Source organism: Mobula hypostoma, chromosome X2 (assembly GCF_963921235.1).
Source record: "Mobula hypostoma chromosome X2, sMobHyp1.1, whole genome shotgun sequence".
In the NCBI taxonomy this organism is placed as follows: domain Eukaryota; kingdom Metazoa; phylum Chordata; class Chondrichthyes; order Myliobatiformes; family Myliobatidae; genus Mobula; species Mobula hypostoma.
Window position 1 is genome coordinate 49,480,144 of NC_086129.1, and position 20,728 is coordinate 49,500,871.

At 43.6% G+C, this 20,728-nt stretch overlaps 2 protein-coding genes across 5 annotated transcripts in view; one reads left to right on the forward strand and one right to left on the reverse strand.

The window, feature by feature from the left end:
- The window catches only part of ncapd3 (non-SMC condensin II complex, subunit D3), a 228,092-nt gene extending 220,514 nt beyond the window's left edge, over positions 1-7,578 (reverse strand). The window contains exons 1-2 of one of the 2 annotated variants that reach the window (XM_063038384.1): positions 7,517-7,578; positions 2,610-2,770 (exon numbers count right to left, since the gene is read on the reverse strand). In XM_063038384.1, the coding sequence (XP_062894454.1) occupies positions 2,610-2,770; positions 7,517-7,574 (219 nt within the window). In that variant the 5' untranslated portion in view covers positions 7,575-7,578. Of the gene's footprint in view, positions 1-2,609; positions 2,785-7,516 lie in introns of both variants that reach the window. The other variant, XM_063038385.1, reaches the window with a different exon arrangement.
- A 463-nt stretch (positions 7,579-8,041) lies between these two features.
- LOC134340999 (vacuolar protein sorting-associated protein 26B-like) overlaps positions 8,042-20,728 on the forward strand; it is a 64,147-nt gene continuing 51,460 nt past the window's right edge. For 2 of the 3 annotated variants that reach the window (XM_063038677.1, XM_063038679.1), the window contains exon 1: positions 8,042-8,527. In XM_063038677.1, coding sequence (XP_062894747.1) covers positions 8,305-8,527 — 223 coding nt within the window. In that variant the 5' untranslated portion in view covers positions 8,042-8,304. Of the gene's footprint in view, positions 8,528-16,363; positions 16,624-20,728 lie in introns of those variants that run through there. The other variant, XM_063038678.1, reaches the window with a different exon arrangement.

Below are 20,728 nucleotides of genomic sequence, written 5' to 3' on the forward strand. Positions count from 1 at the left end.
TTTCAAGAATAACTAGGTTCTGGAATGGTTTAAGAAAACTGGAAAATTGCAAATGTCACTCCACTCTTCAAGAAGAGAGAAAGGCAAAAAATTGAACTTATAGGCCAGTTAGCCTGACCTCAGTGGTTGGGAAGGTGTTGGAGTTGACTGTTATCGATGTTGTTTCGGGGTATTTGGAGACACATGATAAAATAGGTCGTAGTCAGCATGGTTTCCTCAAGGGAAAATTTTGTCTGACAAATTTGTTGGAATTCTTTCAAGAAAAAACAAGCAGGATAGACCAAGGAGAATTGGTGGATGTTGCGTACTTAGTTTTTCAAAGGCCTTTGACAAGGTGCCACACGAGGCTGCTTAACAAGATAAGAGCCTATGACATTACAGGAAAGAAACCAGTGTGGATAAAACATTGGCTGACTGGCAGGTGGCAAAGAGTGGGAATGAAGGGAGTCTTTTCTGACTTGCTGCCTGTGACTAGTGGTGTTCCATAGGAGTCTATATTGGGATTGATCTTTTTTACGTTACATGTCAGTGATATGGATGATGGAATTGATGGCTTTGTTGCAAAGTTTGCAGACAATATGAAGATAGGTGCAGCAGCAGGTAGTTTTGAGGAAGTAAAGAGGCTGGCTACAGAAGGACAAGACAGATTAGGAGAATGGGCAAAGAAATGGCAAATGGAATACAGTGTTGGGAAGTGTATGGTCAACTTGTCTGAACCAGGTGTATGACCAAAGCAATTTACTTTTAATTTATTAAATTGTGCACACATTATTTCTTGGCTGCGACAAACCAACAATTGAATCTAACATATTTACAAATGCTTTAAAACGCAAGTGATAAGTATTTGAGTGCGGCAAAAGGGTAATTCATAGATTACAAAAACAGGAAGTCTGCATATGCTGGAAATCCAATCAACACACACAAAATGCCGGAGCAACTCAGCAGGCCAGGCAGTATATATGAAAAAGAGTACAGTCAACATTTTGGGCCAAGACCTTCAGCAGGACTGGAGAAAAGAAGATGAGGAGTAAAGTTAAAAGGTAGGAGGAGGGGAGGGAGAAACACAAAGTGACAGGTGAAACCTGGGGGTGGGGAGGGTGAAGTAAAGAACTGGGAAGTTGATTGATGAAGGAGATACAGGGCTGGTGAAGGGGGAGTCTGATAGGAGAGGACAGAAGGCCATGGAAGAAAGAAAAGGGGGAGGGGAGGAGCACCAAAGGGAAGTGATGGGCAGGAAGGGAAATAAGGTGAGACAGGGAGAAGGAAAAGGGGATGGGGAATGGTGAAGGTGGGTGGAGGGGGGGCATTACCGGAAGTTTGAGAAATCAATGTTCATGCCATCAGGTTGGAGGCTACCCAGACGGAATACAAGGTGTTGCTCCTGCAAACTGAGTGTGGCCTCATCATGACAGTGGGGGAGGCCATGGATGGACATGTTGGAATGGACATATGGGAAGTGGAATTAAAATGGGTGGCCACCGGGAGATCCTACTTTTTCTGGCATACAGAGTGTAGGTGTTCAGTGAAGTGGTCTCTCAATCTATGTCGGGTCTCACCGATATAGAGGAGGCCACACCGGGAGCACTGGACACAGTACACGACCCCAACAGACTCACAGGTGAAGTGTCGCCTCACCTGGAAGGAACATTTGGGGCCCTGAATGGTAGTGAGGGAAGAGGTGTAGGGGCAGGTGTAGCACTTGTTCCGCTTGCAAGGATAAGTACCAAGAGGGAGATCAGTGGGGAGGGACAAATGGACAACGGAGTTGCGTAGGGAGCGATTCCTGTGGAAAGCAGAAGGTGTGGGGAGGCGGGGGTGGGAAAGATATGCTTGGTGGTGGGATCCCATTGGAGATGGCAGAAGTTCCAGAAAATTATGTGCTGGACATGGAGGCTGGTGGGGATAGGTAAGGACAAGAGAAATCCTATACTGGTAGGGTGGTGGGAGGATGGGGTAAGAGCAGACATGTGTGAAATGGAAGAGATGTGGTTGAGGGCAGTGTTGATGGTAGAGGAAGGGAAGCCCCTTTCTTTGAAGGAGGAGGACATCTCCTTCATTGTGGAATAAAAACCCTCATCCTGAGAGTAGATGTGGCAGAGATGAAGGAATTGAGAGAAGGGGATGGTGTTTTTACAATTAACATGGTAGGAGGAGGGATTGTCCAGGTAGCTATGAGAGTCCGTGGGTTTGTAATAGACATCAGTAAATATGCTGTCACCAGAGACAGAGAGACCGAGAAAGGGAAGGGAGGTGTCGGAAATGGACCAGGTGAATTTGAGGGCAGGGTGGAAGTTCAAGGCAAAGTGAATGAAGTTGACGAGTTCAGCACGGGTGCAGGAAGCATCACCAATGCAGTCATTGATGTAGTGCAGGAAAAGTGCAGGACGGCCACCTGTCTAGGCTTGGAACATAGACTGTTCCACATAGCTGACAAACAGGTTACAACAGACAAACAGGTTCATAGATTATAATGTTTAGAATGCTTATTTTAAAAAACTACATAGCCTTAATAGAAAACAAGACAAAAGTCAAGAACCTCTATGCTTTTAGCTTACATTGATAGCGATAATTTAATTTCAGCAAGTAGCAAACCCAGGCAAAATACTTACAGCCACTTCTTTAGCTTGTTGCGGCTGATGAATAACGTTAAAGATACTCTTATAAAGCTGGGAGAATGCCTCAAGTCCATTTTCTGTAATCTGCTCCTCCAAGCATTCATTTAATGGTTCCATCTCGGTAAAATCCATTTCCCATGTTGTATCCACCCACACTGAAATAAAAACACTAAAATTCAATACATCTAAAGCTGAACAGTAAGAATGCAAGATAGTACATAATATATAAAACAAGACATACAGGTAATTATACAACCCTGCATGGACTCCAGAGTATCAATCTTGTGAAGCTATCTTGAACTCATACATCAATGAGCTTGGTTGGCATCCATCTGTCTCGAAGGACAATGGGTGATGATGATCATCATCACAAGCCTGGGCGGAGATGGCCAGTTGTCAAGATCCCCCTCTCAGCCTCAGTAGTGGCGTCCAAAGGAAAGCCTGTGAAGCAATAAGTTTGGCACCAGCTTTGCTGCAGGAGCTGTCGGAAGGATGTTCAATGACTTCCAGCTGCTCAAGTGGCTCCACTCCAGATTTGCTGTCTGGGTTTACACCCATAGCCTCCGTCTCTCCAGAGGCTGCCCACAAGGCAGTGGGGACTATAGCTGGGGATCTGGTTCATGAGCACCAGACCTCCTCCTCATCCTCTATAATTCAGCCTGAGCCTGAAAGTTCAGATTCCGTGTGTCACCAGCGAGGAGACACTACATGAGACTTGCTGTTGGAGTGCTTATGTACGGGCAGCGAGGCTTACATACTCAGCTCTCCTTTTTGCAAGTCTGCTTGCCTGTGGAAGATGAAAATGAGAGCGACAAGCACTACCCACCACACGAACACACTAGGTGCATCACAACAGCCATTTTGACATCAATGATCTTAATACATCATATTAGCTTGAATTGAATTGAATTGACTTTATTTCTTACATCCTTCACATACATGAGTAAAAATCTTTATGTTACGTCTCCACCTAAATGTGCAATGTGCAATCATAGTAATTTATAATAAATAGAACAGTCAATGTAATATAGAGTACACTCAAATCAGCATGAGTTGATCAGTCTGATGGCCTGGTGGAAGAAGCTGTCCCAGAGCCTGTTGCTCCTGGCTTTTATGCTGCAGTTTTGTTTCCCAGATAGTAGAAGCTGGAATAGATTGTGGTTGGGATGACTTGGGTCCCCAGTGATCCTACAGGCCCTTTTTACACACCTGTCCTTGTAAATGTCCTGAATCATGGGAAGTTCACAACTACAGATGTGCTAGGCTGTCTGCACCACTCTCTACAGAGTCCCGCAATTAAGGGAGGTACAGTTCCCATACCAGGCAGTGGTGCAGCCAGTCAGGATGCTCTCAATTGTGCCCTTGTAGAAAGCTCTTAGGATTTGGGGGCCCATACCCAACTTCCTCGACTGAGGTGAAAGAGGTGCTGTTGTGCCTTTTTCACCACACAGCTGGTGTGTACAGACCACGTGAGATCCTCAGTGACGTGGATGGCGAGGAACTTGAAGCTGTTCACCCTCTCAAACCCAGATCCATTGATGTCAATAGGGGTTAGCCTGTCTCCATTCCTCCTGTAATCCACAACCAGCTCCTTTGTTTTTGTGACACTGAGGGAGAGGCTGTTTTCTTGACACCACTGTGTCAGAGAGATGACTTCTTCCCTGTAGGTCTCCTCGTTGTTGTTTGAGATAAGGCCAATCAACGTAGTGTCGTTGGCAAATTTAGTTAGCAGATTAAAGCTTGACATCAAATATGATCATAACAAAACCACATATCCCTTAATATCCTTCATGTCTCAAATTCTGTTGACTTCAGTAATGAACATACAGCTCTGTGGAGTACGTTATTCCAAAGATTCATAAATCTTCAAGTAAAGATACTTCTGCTGATCTCAACTGGACAGCACAATTTCATAAAGTAGGAGAAGTGAAATGTTATTGCATCACAAGAATGAGGAGAAAACTGTCCATATATTATCACTTGGTCAATAGCAATATATATTTAAATATACTGGTGTACATGGTTATGTTCTTTTTAAACATATATTACACAGTTACATCTTTAAAATATTTATTCATTACACAGTAGCAAATGAGGTTATGAATTCTTTTGCAAGCACCTCCTTGGGCAAAATGAGTAGAAGCGCTTCCTTTCTTGGGAGGCTAAAGAAATATATAATATCCCCTTTGACCCTTACCAATTATTATCAACGCACAAGACAGAAGATATAAAGGCCTGAAAACATGTACTGCCAGGCTCAACAGCTTCTATCCCGTTGTTGTAAGTTCATTGAATATTTTCCACATACAATGAAATGGACTCTTGACCTCCCAATTTACCTCATTGTGTTCTTGCACCTTACTGTATACCTGCACTGCACTTTCTCTGTATTACTACTTTATTCTGATTTCTATTATTTTATCTTGTTCTTGGTCATTGTGCTGTTGTAATGAATTGATCAAAATGGGTGGTATGCAGGGAAAGTCACACAAGAAGAACGTGCAATTTCTGCATAGATGCACCCATGGTCAGGAGCAAACCCTGTTCTCTGGAGCAGTACAACACATTCACTTCTTAAAAATGTCTATAGCTTGAATCATAGGTTCCCTAAGAATCTTAATTCTGGACTCGCCAGTTTAGTAAAATTACTTTGGTATCTATTTTGATGAAACTTTCAGATTGTTAAAACAAATTGATTTACCCCAATAAACACCAAAATTCAAAGTACAGTTATTATCAATGTATACATCATACAACCTTGAGACTTATTTCCTTACAGGCAGCCACAAAACAAAGAAGCCCAAAAGAACCCTAACACCAAAGGAGAATGTAAACATTGGTACCAGGCCTTTCAGGAGTTGAGTCAAGAAACTGTTTTGCATAAACAGAATGGTAAATATATTCAAGTCCCTTCCTCTGAGTGCATTTGGTGCCATGTAAATTATTAATTTTAAGCTGAAAATTAACACACTTGGATAAATATACACACAAGAGAAAATCTGCAGATGGTGAAAATCAAAGTAATACACACAAAATGCTGGAGGAACTCATACGCCAGTCAGCATCTATGAAAAAGAGTAAACAGTTGATGTTTCAGGCCGAAACCCTTCATCAGGACTGCAAATAAAGATGGATGGAGGTGGGCCACAGAATGGCAACAATCTCATTCAAAAGCAAGGGGATGAATGGCAACATCTCTTCTCGTATTCCTCACTGCAATGGCAAGTCATTGGAGCAAAGGAACATAAAACCCATTCAGTGCTAAATTTCATCATTTTTATAAAATTTTTTCCAATCACATCATAAGCAAAACTTTGCAACACACATAAAATGCTAGAGTAACTCAGCAGGCCAGGCATCATCTAGGAAAAGAGTACAGTCAACATTTTGGCCTGAAACATCAACTGTACTCTTTTCCTACACGCTGCCTGGCCTGCTGAGTTCCTCCAGCATTTTGTGTGTTGCTCGGATTTCCAGCATCTGCATATTTTTTCGTTTGTTTTCTTGCCTGCATAAATCCCTGCAGTAGTCCACACATGGCCAATTGTTACATATATACATGGAACAGACTGCTGCAGCTCATCTAGTAAAAAGGTAAGGCAAGAATACTTAGTCTCTTATACTTGGTAATGCTGTGGAGAAATAAATATTCATGGGCTGGTTCTTCCCAAGGGGAGGAGGCATGAAAAGAATGCTAAATTTATTCAAACCTGATCAGTGCATAGAAACTTTAGTCTATTGTCTCATGGATAGTTGCCATTAATTATTGGGGAAATGTTTTCAAATAAACATTTCAGTGCAGAGATTTGTCTCAATTGTCAAATGTTTTTCCCATAGACCAAGTTCAAATTGTGCCCCTCTCGGAAAAGGTGATCCAGGCTTCAAACCTGTGCACTGTTGTATTCAGTGTACACAGCCTCTTATTCCCAGTTTACTAAACACGGTTGGCTTTATTCTGTCACATTGTCAGTGTCATTTGAGCAGCTAGAAAAGTGACCCGTGTTCCCCAGTTTCAGTGACTGGATTATCTCTAACAGGATAACTTTTTCATACTGGTTGCTATGTCAAACTGATGCTGTTCTGTGCATTTGCCCTTCGCTCCTCCAGCTAGCCATACTCAATGCTCAGAGCCCGGTGCAATTCCACACCAACGCTCTTTCACTCCTTCTGACCAAGCTCCACACTTACCCCCACCCCAACCCCAACCCCAACCCCAACCCATGTTTCCCTATTGTCAAAGTAACATTATCAAAGAAATACAATGAAACTTGTGAGAAACTATACATAAATACTGACAACGTGCAAAAGAAAAAAATGTGCAGAAAAAATACAGAGAACATGAGTTGTAGAGTTCTTGAAAGTGAGTCGATAGGTTGCGGAATCAGTTCAGTTTTGAGGTGAGTGAAGTTATCCACTCGGTTCAGGACCCTGATGGTTGTAGCATAATAACTGTTCCTGAACATGGTGATGTGACACTTAATGCTCCTTAACCTCCCTCCTGCCCGGTGGTAGCAGCGAGAATAGACCATGGCCTGGATGGTGGGTCTTTGATGATGGACACTGCTTTCTTGTGGCAGTGCTCTTTGTAGATAGTGGGGAGGGCTTTTCCTGTGAACTGGTTTGCACCACTCTGTTGTCTTTTCCGTTTCTGGGCTTTGGTGTCAAAGTATTTAGTGGCACGCTGAATCTATGCAAACTTCCCAAAGTGGAAGAGCTGTTTGTCTTTTTTATGAATGCACTTAAGTGCTGATCCCAAGACAGATCCTCTGACATGATAATACCAAAGAACTTAAAGTTACTCGCTCCTAGCCTCCATTTCCTTGCAATAAGTAATTTCATTCCACCGCCACTCCTCTCCTGCATTCACACCTCTTAATCACCATCCCCTTTCCCTTCATTACCTGGGGTAATCTGCCGCAATCGGAAAGCCTGCAGTGACTGCAACACAACTCCGGCCATAGTTCCCGCCAAAACTTCGCGACTGCGCATAAGAAGTAACGGTAACATTCAGGAGGAAAAAAATACACGCTTTCCTATTTCACCATCGGTTCTCTATTTATTTATAAGACAATCTCAAATTATTATTTTGCCTCATTTTAGATATTTAGTATTTATAGTTCTCGCGGTAACTACGCATGCGCAATAGGTTCCGCGGTGAGTTTTTTTGGTACGAAAATAGAGATGGAACAGAAAGCGAGGGGGAGGGGTGTTGTATTTAATCCTGATTCTTCATCTGAGCAGTGGTCGAGAGGGATGTCCTGGGGAGGCAAAAAAAAAGACGAAAACGTCTTATAGTCACATGACGGCTCGGCCGGCGCCTGCGCATTGGGAAAAGTGAGGGTGGGGGAGAAGAGAATGGGTGGGACGGTCAACGTATGTGCGCCCGCTAAATCGTGCGCATGCTCATTAGAAGGGATCACGGAACGTTAGCATATGGGCGCGGGCGCATGCGCGGTGAGTGGAAAGGTGGTAGTTGCTGAGGACCGGCCAGTTTTTTGGGAGGGGAGAAGAGCCAAGCCGAGCGGGTTCGGAGTCAGCCTGGCAACACTGGTCCAATCTCAGGTTTTCCCTTCCCCCAAGCCTTTGCCACTTTCCTCAAAACAAGCCGAATCGTTTGCTGTCCCTGTCCCATTCCCTTCCTGGCTGAAGGCCTCCCCTGTCACCAGGCGCCCCGACCTGTGGGAACATCATGAGCTTCTTCAGCTTTGGGCAGAGCGCGGAAATTGATGTGGTGTTAAATGATGCCGAGACCCGCAAAAAAGTGGAACATAAGACTGAAGACGGGAAGAAGGAAAAATACTTCTTGTTCTACGACGGAGAGACAGTGTCCGGGAAGGTGAACGTCAGCCTAAAGAATCCAGGCAAAAGGTTCGAGCACCAAGGGATTAAAGTAGAGTTCATCGGGCAGATCGGTAGGAAAATACTTGACCTCTGGCAACAGCATATTAAACGCGGGGCGCTGTGCACTTGTGTCTGGAAGTCTTGAGCTGCCTTGTACCTTTTTGAAGAAGGTGACTGGAATGTAAGCGTCATGTTTACCTAGTAGAGTTCATTGAGCTTGTAAGCGTTTCTTCTAAACGCGCTGAACAAAACACTTGGAATTATTTTGTTACATGTACCAAGGTACAGTGAAAAACTCTGTTTTGCTCTCTGTATAAACTTCACATCAGTACAGTGAGGGAAAAACAATAACAGGATGTAGAATGCACCATTACAGAAAGTTCAGGCTGACAGGCTAATTGATCATGTGGATAGTTAAAGGCTTTTTCCCAGGGCTGAAGTGACTAACACGAGGGGGCATAGTTTTAGGGTGCTTGGAAGTACTATAGAGGAGGGCGGGGATGTCAGGTGATTTTTTTCACAGTGGTGGGTGCGTGGAGTGCACTGCCAACGACGGTGGTAAAGGCGGATACAATAAGGTATTTTAGGAGACTCTTGGATGGGTACATGGAGCTTAGAGAAATAGAGGGCTATGTGGTAGGGAAATTCTGGACATTTTGTAGAGTAGGGTACATGGTCGGCTCACCATTGTGGGCCGTTTAGGGCCTGTAATGTACTGTAGATTTCTGTTTCTAACAATCAGGTGCAAGGCCATGATAACATTCTGCGTTTTGATTCTAGCCGAACTCGTTGACCCCTTTCCCACAACTACATAATGGAATTGAACATCTACCAGTGGCCACACATTTTGATTCCACATCCCATTCCCATTCTGATGTGTCTATCCACGGCCTCCTCTACTGTCAAGATGAAGCCACACTCAGGCTGGAGGAACAACACCTTATATTCCGTCTGGGTAGCCTCCAACCTGATGGCATGAACATTGACTTCTCTAACTTCCGCTAATGCCCCACCTCCCTCTCATACCCCATCCGTTATTTATTTATATACACACATTCTCTCTCTCTCCTTTTTCTCCCTCTGTTCCTCTGACTATACCCCTTGCCCATCCTCTGGGTTTCTCTCCCCCACCCCCTTTTCCTTCTCCCTGGGCCTCCTGTCCCATGATCCTCTCATATCCCCTTTGCCAATCACCTGTCCAGCTCTTGGCTCCATCCCTTCCCCCTCCGGTCTTCTATCATTTTGGATCTCCCCCTCCCCCTCCCACTTTCAAATCTCTTCCTAGCTCTTCCTACAATTAGTCCTGACGAAGGGTCTCGGCCCGAAATGTCGACTCTACCTCTTCCTAGAGATGCTGCCTGGCCTGCTGTGTTCACCAGCAACTTTGATGTGTGTTGCTTGAATTTCCAGCATCTGCAGAATTCCTCGTGTTTGAGCATTGGACTATAGGTTCAACTAATGTAAATAATTAACTGCGACTGTAGCTTTTTTGAATGTATTAAATAACTATAGTTGTCTCCAATGCATTCTCTTTATTATCTGCCGGAAGGGAAGGAGGCTTAGAACAATTTGAAAAGTTACATGGAGTGATCTGGAGCATTTGTCACTCCTGCACTGCATTTGGCCTCTTGCTTTCTGTAAACATGAATCATTCTGCCATTACCATTCCTATCGTTCACCACCCCAGTGCTCACTGGCCAATGTCAGTCTTCAGATAATGCATCTTAAACCTTACTCCTAAAATAAATTCTGTCATTGTTGCGCCCCTCCTGGTTTGTATTCAGCTGCCAAGTTACTGAAGTCAGGGATTTTCACTCAGCACAAGAACAGGCTTTTCAGCCCACAAACTTATGTAAAATGAATTAAATTAATAATCAAATGCCCACTAAACTAATCCCTTCTGCCTATAAAATGTCTACATCCTTCATTTCATGCATATTATATGTCTATCTCAGCTTTTTGCAAGCACTTATTGTGTTTGCTTCACCACCATCCCAGACAACAAATTCAAGACACCAACCACTCTGGTTTTTTTAAAAAAAACACTTCGGACATTTCTCCTAAACTTTCCTCCATTCACCATAAATGGATGTCATCTGGTATTAGCTATTGCTGCCCTGTAGAAAACCACCCTATCCATGCCTCCCATAATCTGAAAGACTTTTACTGGATTAAACTCCATCTACCATTTCTCCTCCATATATGCATAACTCCATTTGTGATTTGCTCAAGAAGTCGAGTTTATTGTCATTTAACTATATACATGTATGGCATCAGACAAGACAATTTTTTCTGGACCAGGGTGTAAAACACAGTAGTACAGAAAACAAGAACTTAAGCAAGTAAGAATTAAATCTACAAATGAATTGTGGATAAATAAGCAAAATAAACTGCATAAATTACAGAACAAATTAAATGGTGACACTTTAAATGCCAGATGGAGATTCAGCTTGTCAGGATGCTCTCAATTGTGCTCCTGTACAATTCAATTAAGATTGTGGGAGTGGAGGAGGGGGCCTCATTTGGCTCAATTTTCTCAGGAAGTGGAGCTGCTGCTGTGCCTTGTTCAGTGAGGTGATATTAAGAGATCTGGTGAGGTCATCTGTGATGTGAACTCTGAGGAATTTAGTGCGCTGAACACTCTCTACGGAGGAGCCATGTATGTATAGAGGGGGGTGGTTCATCTGCATCTTTCTAAAGTCCGCAATCATTTCCTTGTTCTTCATGTTCAAACTTGGGTTGTTCTTCTCGTACCAATCCACCAGCTGCTCCACTTCCTCTTTACTCCAACTCATCATCGTTGTTGAAGGTGCTCTTTTGACAATGGATTCAGTACTTGTGACGTTTTCAAAATGTTGGATAGTGGAGATTTTCTCATAAACTCATGGAAAAAAACTCTGCCACTTTCTTCATTCCTTTCTCTCAAGTTTCCCATTGTACTATCTCTTGTGTGCAGAAGTTCTGAGTTCTGACCAGCAACCAATCTGTTTGGGGTTTATTTGCAAAAGCAAATTAAAGGTAGGCGGGGGCAGTGCAGTGACCATCGTTAGAGTGGTAATTTTGAGACCTTGGCTCTTCAAGGCGTCAGTGCAAAAAAGCCCCAGGTAAAGTGTTTTTTTTCCTCTCCTCCCTTTGAATACTGTTGGGGAATGACTGAACAGAGTAAAGACAGCATTTGGGTCTCTAGCACAGAGTCTGGTTCTGCAACTCAAAAGGAAAGGGGCGGGTGAATAGAAGAGCTGCAGTGATAGGGGATTTGTTAATTAGGGGAACGGACAGGAGGTTCTGAGGGTGAGAACGTGATTCCTAGATGGTATGTTGCCTCACAGGTGCCAGGGTTCGGGACATCTCAGATCGACTCTTCGGCATTCATAAGTGGGAGGGTGAGCAGCCAGAGGTCATGGTCCAGGTAGGTACCAATGACATGGGTAAACAAGTGATGAGGTTCTGCAAAGGGCAGGGACTCCAGGGTTGTGATCTTTGGATTGCTACAGTGCCATGTGCTGGGTAGACCAGAACTGGGAAGATTATACAGTTTAATACATGGTTAAGGAGTTGTGTAGGAGGGAGGGCATAAAATTTTTGGGTCATTGTGTTCTCTTTCAAGGAAGGTTGGACTTGTGCAAATTATCCCTGTAGGGAGACTAATATCCTAGTGGGAAGGTTTGTTAATGCTGCATGGTGGGGGTTGAACTTGAGTTGCAAGGGGATGGGAACCAGAGTATCAGAACAGTTCGTGGAGAGGTTGTTGAGGAAGCTGTTGGTGAGACCTCAGACAAAGTCAAGAATCAAAAGGTTGAGCATGGTGTGACTAGTGTCCTGAGTTGTGTATATTTTGATGCAAAAAAAAGTATCGTAGGAAAGGTATATGAGCTCGGGGCATAGATCAACACTTGGAATTATGATGTAGCCATTAGTGAGACTTCGTTGCAGGAATGACACTTCAGTGTTCTGGGGTTCTGTTGTTTTAGACATGACAAAGCAGGATGGATTAAAAGAGGAGGGGTGGCATTACTAGTCAGGGAAAATGTCATGGCAGTGCTCTGTCAGTACAGACTGGAGAACTCAACTAGTGAGGTGTCATGGGTGGAACTGAGAAATAAGTAAGATATTACTACGTTAATGGGACTGTATTGCAGACCACCCAAAAGTCCTGGGGATTTAGAGGAACAAATTTGTAAAGAGTTTGCAGACTGTTGTATGAAACATAAGGTTGTTGACTGGGAATCCCATACTGTGAAAGGACTAGATGGGATAGAGTTTGTCAAATGTGTTCAGGAATGTGTCCTTCAGTACATAGAAATCCCAACGAGAGAGTGTGCAATACTGGATCTGCTATTAGGGGATGAGACAGAAGTTTGTGTAGGGGAACACTTCTTATCCAATGTCCCCAGTGCCATTTGTTTCAAAGTAAATATAGAAAAAGATAGGTCCGGTCCGTGGGTTGAGATTCTAAATTGGAGAAAAGCCAATTTTGATGGTATCAGAAATGATCTGCCAAGTGTAGATTGAGACCAACTGTTTTCTGGCAAGGTTGTACTTTGTGGATGGTAGGTCATGTCTAACCAATCTTATAGTTTTTCGAGGAAGTTACCAGGAAAGTGGTTGAAGACAAGACAGTGGATGTTGTCTACATGGACTTTAGTAAGGCATTTGACAAGGTTCCACATGGCAGGCTGGTCAAGAAGGTTCAGTTGCTCAGCATTTGAGATGAGCTACCAGCACAAGTGGTGTATGTGAGCTCAATTTCACTGTTTAAGAGAAGTTTGGATAGGTATATAGATAGTCGGGATATGGAGGGCTATGGTCCTGGTGCAAGTTGATGGGAGTAGGCAGTTTAAATAGTTTTGGCACTAGATGGGCCAAAGAGCCTGTTTTTTGTGCTGTATTTCTCTGACTATATGACCCTTAAGTTCCCGTTGGCTGTTGCAGACTGCAATAAAGTTATCAGAGAATAATTCCAGCCAGACAATAACAGGGTTTATCTTTTTGGCACCTTAGTTGCAACAGTTCCTTTTAATCTTGAGCTCTAGCCAGTGAACAGTATCTTTGAATACTTATTTTAATCGTCACCGTCATTTGGCCTCTTTTCCCCCGGTGTACATCATAGATAACAATTCTCGAATGGCAAGTCATTCGATTTGAGCTTCAAGTTAATTGTATACTGCTTTAGGCCCTTAACATTTAATCAAATATCTACTGAAGCACATTTTTTTGACAAGTTACACGAAAATAATTTAAATTATGTTGATACTGAAGAACTAATTTTTTAATGTGAATTAGATTTATTAAACTTTGTTTTTGATTCTGTTTGGTATATGACAGTGGTAACAAAAGTAAATGAAAAGTCTGCAGGAGGATTGCTGAGTGTTCCCCCCTCCCAACTGGAAAAAAATCTGAATTGCAAAATAGAAGTACCCTCACTAAGTAATTTTGGCCTGAAATATTCATGATCTTGCTTTATAGGAGTACTGTCAGCTTGGTAAAACGTCAAAATATCGAAGCAAAATTCACTGCATGTTGTTTTGTATCAATGATCAGCACAGTCTGAGCACGTGCAGGAGTTAGCCCACAGGTGTTGCCATGTTTCCAGCCCCAACCGAACATGCCTGCGACTCACATGTCTTTGGAATGTGGGAGGAAACCAGAACACCTGGAGGAAACCCTTGCAGTCACAGGGAGAATGTACGTACTCCTTACAGACAGCAGCAGGAATTGAAATCTATTTGGTGACCGCTGGTGCTCTAGAATGGTTGATAGTAGGGTTATGGAGGGTTCTGGTCCTGGTACAGGTTGATGGGAGTAGGCGATTTAAATACATCCTAGTACACTAAGGGCTTTATTGGAAGTGGCTGAATAGCTACTGAGTTAGATGACTTGGCCAATTGTTAAAGCTTTTATTGGAGTTGGTGCTGGTATTTGAGGCCAGAATGTTGTATTCTATTGTAAGTGGTGTTAGATCTATGAATCAGATTGTTTATGCTTGGGAAAGTACTGAAGTAGTGGGCAAAAACATTGTGCATAAGGGGACCTCGTCACTCCCCAGAAATAACAGGGAAATGGGCCAGGAATTAGCAGCCAGGTACAAAATGGTAACTGGGTGGAATCTTGTGCTGCTGTAGAGCAAACTTGAATGAACACATCCCAAAGTTCGTTGGAAATTCTTGACATAATTGACAGCCAATGTTTCTGAATGCTTCTCTGTGAAATAGCATCTATTTCTATAATCCTAGGTTCAAATGACAAGGCACTTAAAGGAGCTGAGGTGATTATCTGATGCGACCTCCAAGTTTGGGAGACCTTTGAATTTTACTGCACATCTCCACTCCTGCCAACCTACTGTCACCATTTCTTGTCCTCAATGGCACACACATTCATGACAGCCATGAGTGAAGTTTAATTTTTCCTTTACCGATCTTTAAAATTGCTTTATTTACGAAACTGCTGCAAAAGGTCATGCCTGACTATTGGACTGCTGAGATGTCCATCATCAGACTATTGGACTGCTGAGATGTCCTTCATCAGAGTCCTGTCAGGGTGTTGTTTGCAAATTATGGAGGAGTGTATGTTTATGTACTATTCATTTTAGATTCTGCAGGCAAATTTCAGGAACAAAATCTCTCTGACAAACTGGTGGTCACCAACCTGCAAAATCTGTGAAAGTGGGTCGCAAATGTGTATCAGAAAGTTTTTTTTCAATTTGGTTGGATGTATGCTAATAAGCTGGGTATACACAGGCCTGTGGGAAAACATCTCGGGAGCATGAAAAATAAATTAATAAAGCGAAGGTGCTTTCAAAAATGAAAAGTTTCTAAATATCAAAAAATTAATATAGACAGTAAAATAACTAAATTAAATCAATATTTGGTATGACCACCCTTTGCCTTCGAAACTGCATCAATTCTCTTAGGTTCGCTGTCATGCAGTTTAATAGGAAAATTGGCTGGTTGGTTGTTCCAAGCATCTTGGAAAACTTGCCACAGTTCTGCAGACTTTGGCTGCCTTGCTTGCTTCTGTCTCTCCAGCTAATTCCAGATAGCCTGGTGATGTTCAGATCAGGGCTCTGTAGAGGCTGTGCCATCTATTGCCATCCTTGTTCTTTTCAAAGATTTGAATTGACTTTATTTCTTACATCCTTCACATACATGAGTAAAAATCTTTACGTCTGTCTAAATATGCAATGTGCAATCAGAGTAATTATAATAAATAGAACAGTCAGTGTAACATAGAAATACACTCAAATCAATGTGAGTTAATCAGTCTGGCCTGGTGGAAGAAGCTGTCCCGGAGCCTGTTGGTCCTGGCTTTTATGCTGCAGTACAGTTTCCTAGATGGTAGCAGCTGGAGTAGATTGTGTTTGGGATGACTTGGGTCCCCAATGATCCTACGGGCCTTTTTTACACACCTGTCATTACAAAAGTCCTGAATTCACCACTCTCTGCAGAGTCCTGAGATTAAGGGAAGTACAGTTCCCATACCAGGCAATGATACAGCCAGTCAGGATGCTCTCATTTGTGCCCCTGTACAAAGTTCCTAGGATTTGGGGGCCCATACCCAACTTCCTCGACTGAGGTGAAAGAGGCGTTGTTGTGCTTTTTCAGCACACAGCTGGTGTGCACAGACCACGTGAGGTCCTTGGTGACATGGATGGCGATGAACTTGAAGCTGTTCACCCTCTCAACCCCAGATTCATTGACGTCAATAGGGGTTAGCCTGTCTCCATTCCTCCTGTAATCCACAACCAGCTCCTTTGTTTTTGCGACATTGAGGGAGAGGCTGTTTTCTTGACACCACTGTGTCAGAGAGATAACTTCTTCCCTGTAGGCTTCCCTCTTTGAGATTAGGCCAATCACTGTAGTGTTGTTGGCAAATTTAATTAGCAGATTAGAACTGTGGGTGGTGACACAGTCATGGGTATACAGGGAGTAAAGGAGGGGACTTAGTACACAGCCCTGAGGGGCTTCTTTGAGAGTCAGAGGTGTAGAGGTGAGAGAGCCCACTTTTTCCACCTGCCGGCGATCTGACAGGAAGTCCAGGACCCAGGCAGGGTGAAGACCAAGGTCTCTGAGCTTCCTGTCGAGCCTGGATGGAATTATGGTGTTGAATGTTGAACTAGTCCAAGAACAGAATTCTCACATAAGCATCTTTCTTCAGATGTGTAAAAATGGTAAGTAGAGCAGTGGCTATTGCATCGTCAGTCGATCGGTTGTGTTGGTAGGTGAATTGTAGGGAATCCAGTTTGGATGGTAGCAAGCCGCAGATGTAGTCCTTGACCAGCCTGTCAAAGCATTTGCTTATTATTGAGGTGAGTGGTACAGGGACAGTGGTGGATAATTTGAAGTAGGAGGGCACTCTACACTGGGAGAGGGAAAGGTGAAAAATGTTTGTAGACACGCCTGCCAGTTGTACTATGCACATTTTAAGTACTCGCCCTGAGATGCCGTCAGGCCCCGCAGCCTTGCGACTGTCCACCCGTTGGAAATATCTGCATATCTCAGCCTCAGAGATGACATGTTGCAGGTTGTACCGGTGGCTTTCCTCGGAGGCTCAGTGTTGGTGACATTCAATGAAGCGTAAAAGAGGATGAGCTCATCTGGGAGAGAGGCCGCGATGTTGGCGGCACCACTACGTTTGGCTTTGAAGTCTGTGATGGTGTGCAACCCTCGCCACAAGTCACGTGTGCTATTCGTTATGAATCTTGACTTAATCTTGTCTCTGTATTGTTGTTTTGCAGCCGTCATAGCTTTGCGCAGATTGTAACTGCTTTTCTTGCGCTCCCACAGATTGCCGGCAGTGTAAGCTCTGTCACTCGGTAACTGCTGCTCGCATGGAACTATTGATCCAGGGTTTCTGGTGTAATGCGCTGTAAGGTTTCATTGCTAATGTAATGGCCGCTCTGTAGTGTTCCACTGCTAAAGTCTGTAGCAGCAACGTTTGGGTTATGACTAGAGTTAACGAGGCCTTTGGAATGTATGTTAGCCAATGAGCGGGGTGTTGTTCTTTCTTGTGGGTCTGGGAGCAGGGATTTTGTGGTCTTTTGTTGGCAAGAGATGAAGGAAGATGCGTGTGGAGGGAGCTGGTAGATCACCAGACAGAGTGGACTGGGAGCAAGGGTCCAAAGGTCATCGACGCACAGAGGAGGTCAATGGTTGAGGAATGGCCGTATCAGTGAGCTCCAATGTGCACTTTTGACTTTTTCCTTAAAATGAGCCCATTTTCTTTTTATTTTCTTTACTAACCCAATATTCAGATTAAGGTTTATAAAGTTCAATCGTTTAATTGCATATGGTGTAGTGTCTGATATTTTGCAGTGCAGGTTTGTAACCGGGCAACACATCACGCAGCATCCACACAAAGGAGATTTCTCAGTTTGGCAGGGCCAGGGGCTGTCTTCCCCTAGACAAGCATGTGCTGGCCCAGCCTGAGGGTTACACTGGTTTGGGAAGACCCTGACCAACTTCTGGGGAAACAACATCATCGATGCACTTCCAGATGAACCACCTGACTCCATCCATGAACTCGGAGACATCCTCATCATGGAAGACATTCTATGAAGGTAGTTCTTTGACTTTGGCCCTGTGTTTGGGATCATTGTCCTGCTGCAGAATGAAGTTGGGACAAATCAGGTATCTCCCTGATGGTATTGTGTGATGGATGAGAGGATTGAGAATTCCATTAATTCTGACCAGATCACCAACTCTATTTAGAGAAATGCAGCTCCAAACCTGCAGGGAACCTCCTCCGTTCTTCACTGTTGGCTGCAGACACTCATCCACGTAGTGCTCTCCAGCTCTTCTGCAGGCAAATTGTCTCCTGTTTGAACCTGGAATTGAGTCCATTTTACACAGTGATTTATTAATTTAACAAAACTGGAGTAGAATTCATTAGGACCCAGGGATTTAATAAATTAAGAACCTGGATTTGCTCCTTTAAGACCCAGGAATTTAACCATTTAAGAACCTGGAACTGTATCATCTTTTCTTAATGTCTATATGCTCAAGCGTTTCAGTCATCCCACAATTGGCAAGGTCCTTTTCCCTTTGAATACTGAAGCAAAGTATTCATGAAGTACCTCCACTATCACCTCCAACTCCATGCACGTTTCCACTATCGCACCTGATTGGCTCTATTCTCACACAGCTTATCCTCTTGCTCTTTACATAATTGTAGAATACCTTGGGGTTTTCCTTAATCGTGCTTGCCAAGGCCTTCTCATGGTCCTGCCGAGCTCTCCTAATTTCATACATGAGCTCCTTCCTGACAACCTTGTAATTTTCTAGAGCTCTGTTTCTTGAACCTTTAGCTTTTCTTTTCTTAACTAGATTTTCTACATCCTTTGTGCAGCATGGTTCTCTTGCCCTGCCATGCTTTCCCTGCCTCAATGGAACATACCTATGCAGAACACTATGCAAATGTTCCCTGAACATTTGCCACATTTCTGCCATGCAGTTCCTTGAGAATATCTGCTCCCAAGTTTCTGCCGAATATCGTCATATTTCCCCCTACCCAATTAAATGTTTTCCCAAATTGTCTGCCCCAGCGTTATGGTGAAGGAGATGAGAGTTGTGATCTCTACCTTCAAAGTGCTCTCCCACCGAGAGATCTGACACCTGACCAGATACATTTCCCAATACCAGATCAAGTACAGCCTCTCCTCTAGTTGGCTTACCTACATATTGTGTCAGGAAACCTTCCTGAACACCTAACAAACTCCACTCCATCCAAACCCCTTGCTCTAAGGAAATATCAGGAAAGTTAAGATCACCCATCACAACAACCCTATTATCATTGCGCCATTCCAGATCTGCCACCTTATCTACTCAATGTCCTCTGTTACTATTGGGGGGGGGGGGAGGGTCCTATTTTTTTTTAAAAATCCAGTAGAATTTTTACCCTCTTCCTGTTTTTGACTTCCACTGACACTAACTCAGTAGACAATCCCTCCCTGACTTCCTCCTTTTCTGTAGCAGTGATACTACCCCTGATTAGCAATGCCACGCCCTTCCTCTTTTGCCCCCTTCACTGTCCTTTTTGAAACATCTAAAGCCCAGCACACTCAGCAGCCAGTCTTGCCACTGAGACATCCAAGTCTCTAATGGCCACAACATCATAGTTCCACATATTGATCCACGCTTCCAGTTTATCCACCCTGTTTATGTAGGTTCTCAGTAATATTAACTGCTAATAATGAAATGGCTTCTCTGTAATGTTAACTGATGAAGTAAGGTTCTCTGTAGCAACATGTTTGGGTTATAATTAGTGATAACTGGATTTGTATTCATTTGCTAACCAATGGAGGAGATGTTATTCTTTCTGTGTGAAAGCTGTTAGTTTGCGTGAGCTTGGGGGTTTTCAGCAAGGAGGAACGAAGAGGAAGGATGTGCTGGACGCGCTCTGGTAGACCACCATGGTTGGTCCCAGTCGGAGGGTCAGAGTTTGGAGGAGATTAAATGGTGGAGAGAAGACTCTGTTAATTGAGCTCCAATGGTTGTGCACGAATTGGTTGAACTCTGATAAGTTTGGCACCTTTTTCTTTTCCTTTTGTATTTGTATCTCTATTAACCACATAGTCACATTAAGATTTATAAAGTGTAATCAGTTAATCGTACCTTGTGTGCTGTCTGATATTTTATGTGTGAGTTTGTACCGGGGTGCATTACACAGCATCTACGCAAATGTGAGACACGGTTTGGCGGGTGGACAGGGTTTCCCCTAGACAAACGTGAGTCGATAGCCCTAAGCGTTACATTTATGATACTCCTTGCATTAAAATACACAAATCAAACCATCTGGCTGAGTGCGTCTTTGCTCTATCACCTGCCTATCCTTCCTCACAAATCCCCTACATTGTCATGGCCACCATCTCCGCAAACTCCTTGGTGACGGTCAAAGGTGTATCAACACCAGGAATAAATATTCCCAACTGAGCTACATCAGTCACGTCAGTGCTCTCATCAATTGCAATAGAGCAGGCAATAAATTACTTTGCAAACACGAGGAAATCTGCAGATGCTGGAATTTCAAGCAACACACATAAAAGTTGCTGGTGAACACAGCAGGCCAGGCAGCATCTCTAGGAAGAGGTACAGTCGACGTTTCGGGCCGAGACCCTTCAAATGACTTCACTTTGTCTCTTAGTTGACTGCTCAAATCCCCTGCAAGGTCCCCGATTCTCTCTGCCACAGTATTCCTTGACGAGCTGATATTACCTAAAGCCTGTCTCTTCGGGCACACCAACTCAGCCGCTGTCAGCATGCATGCTTTGATGAACT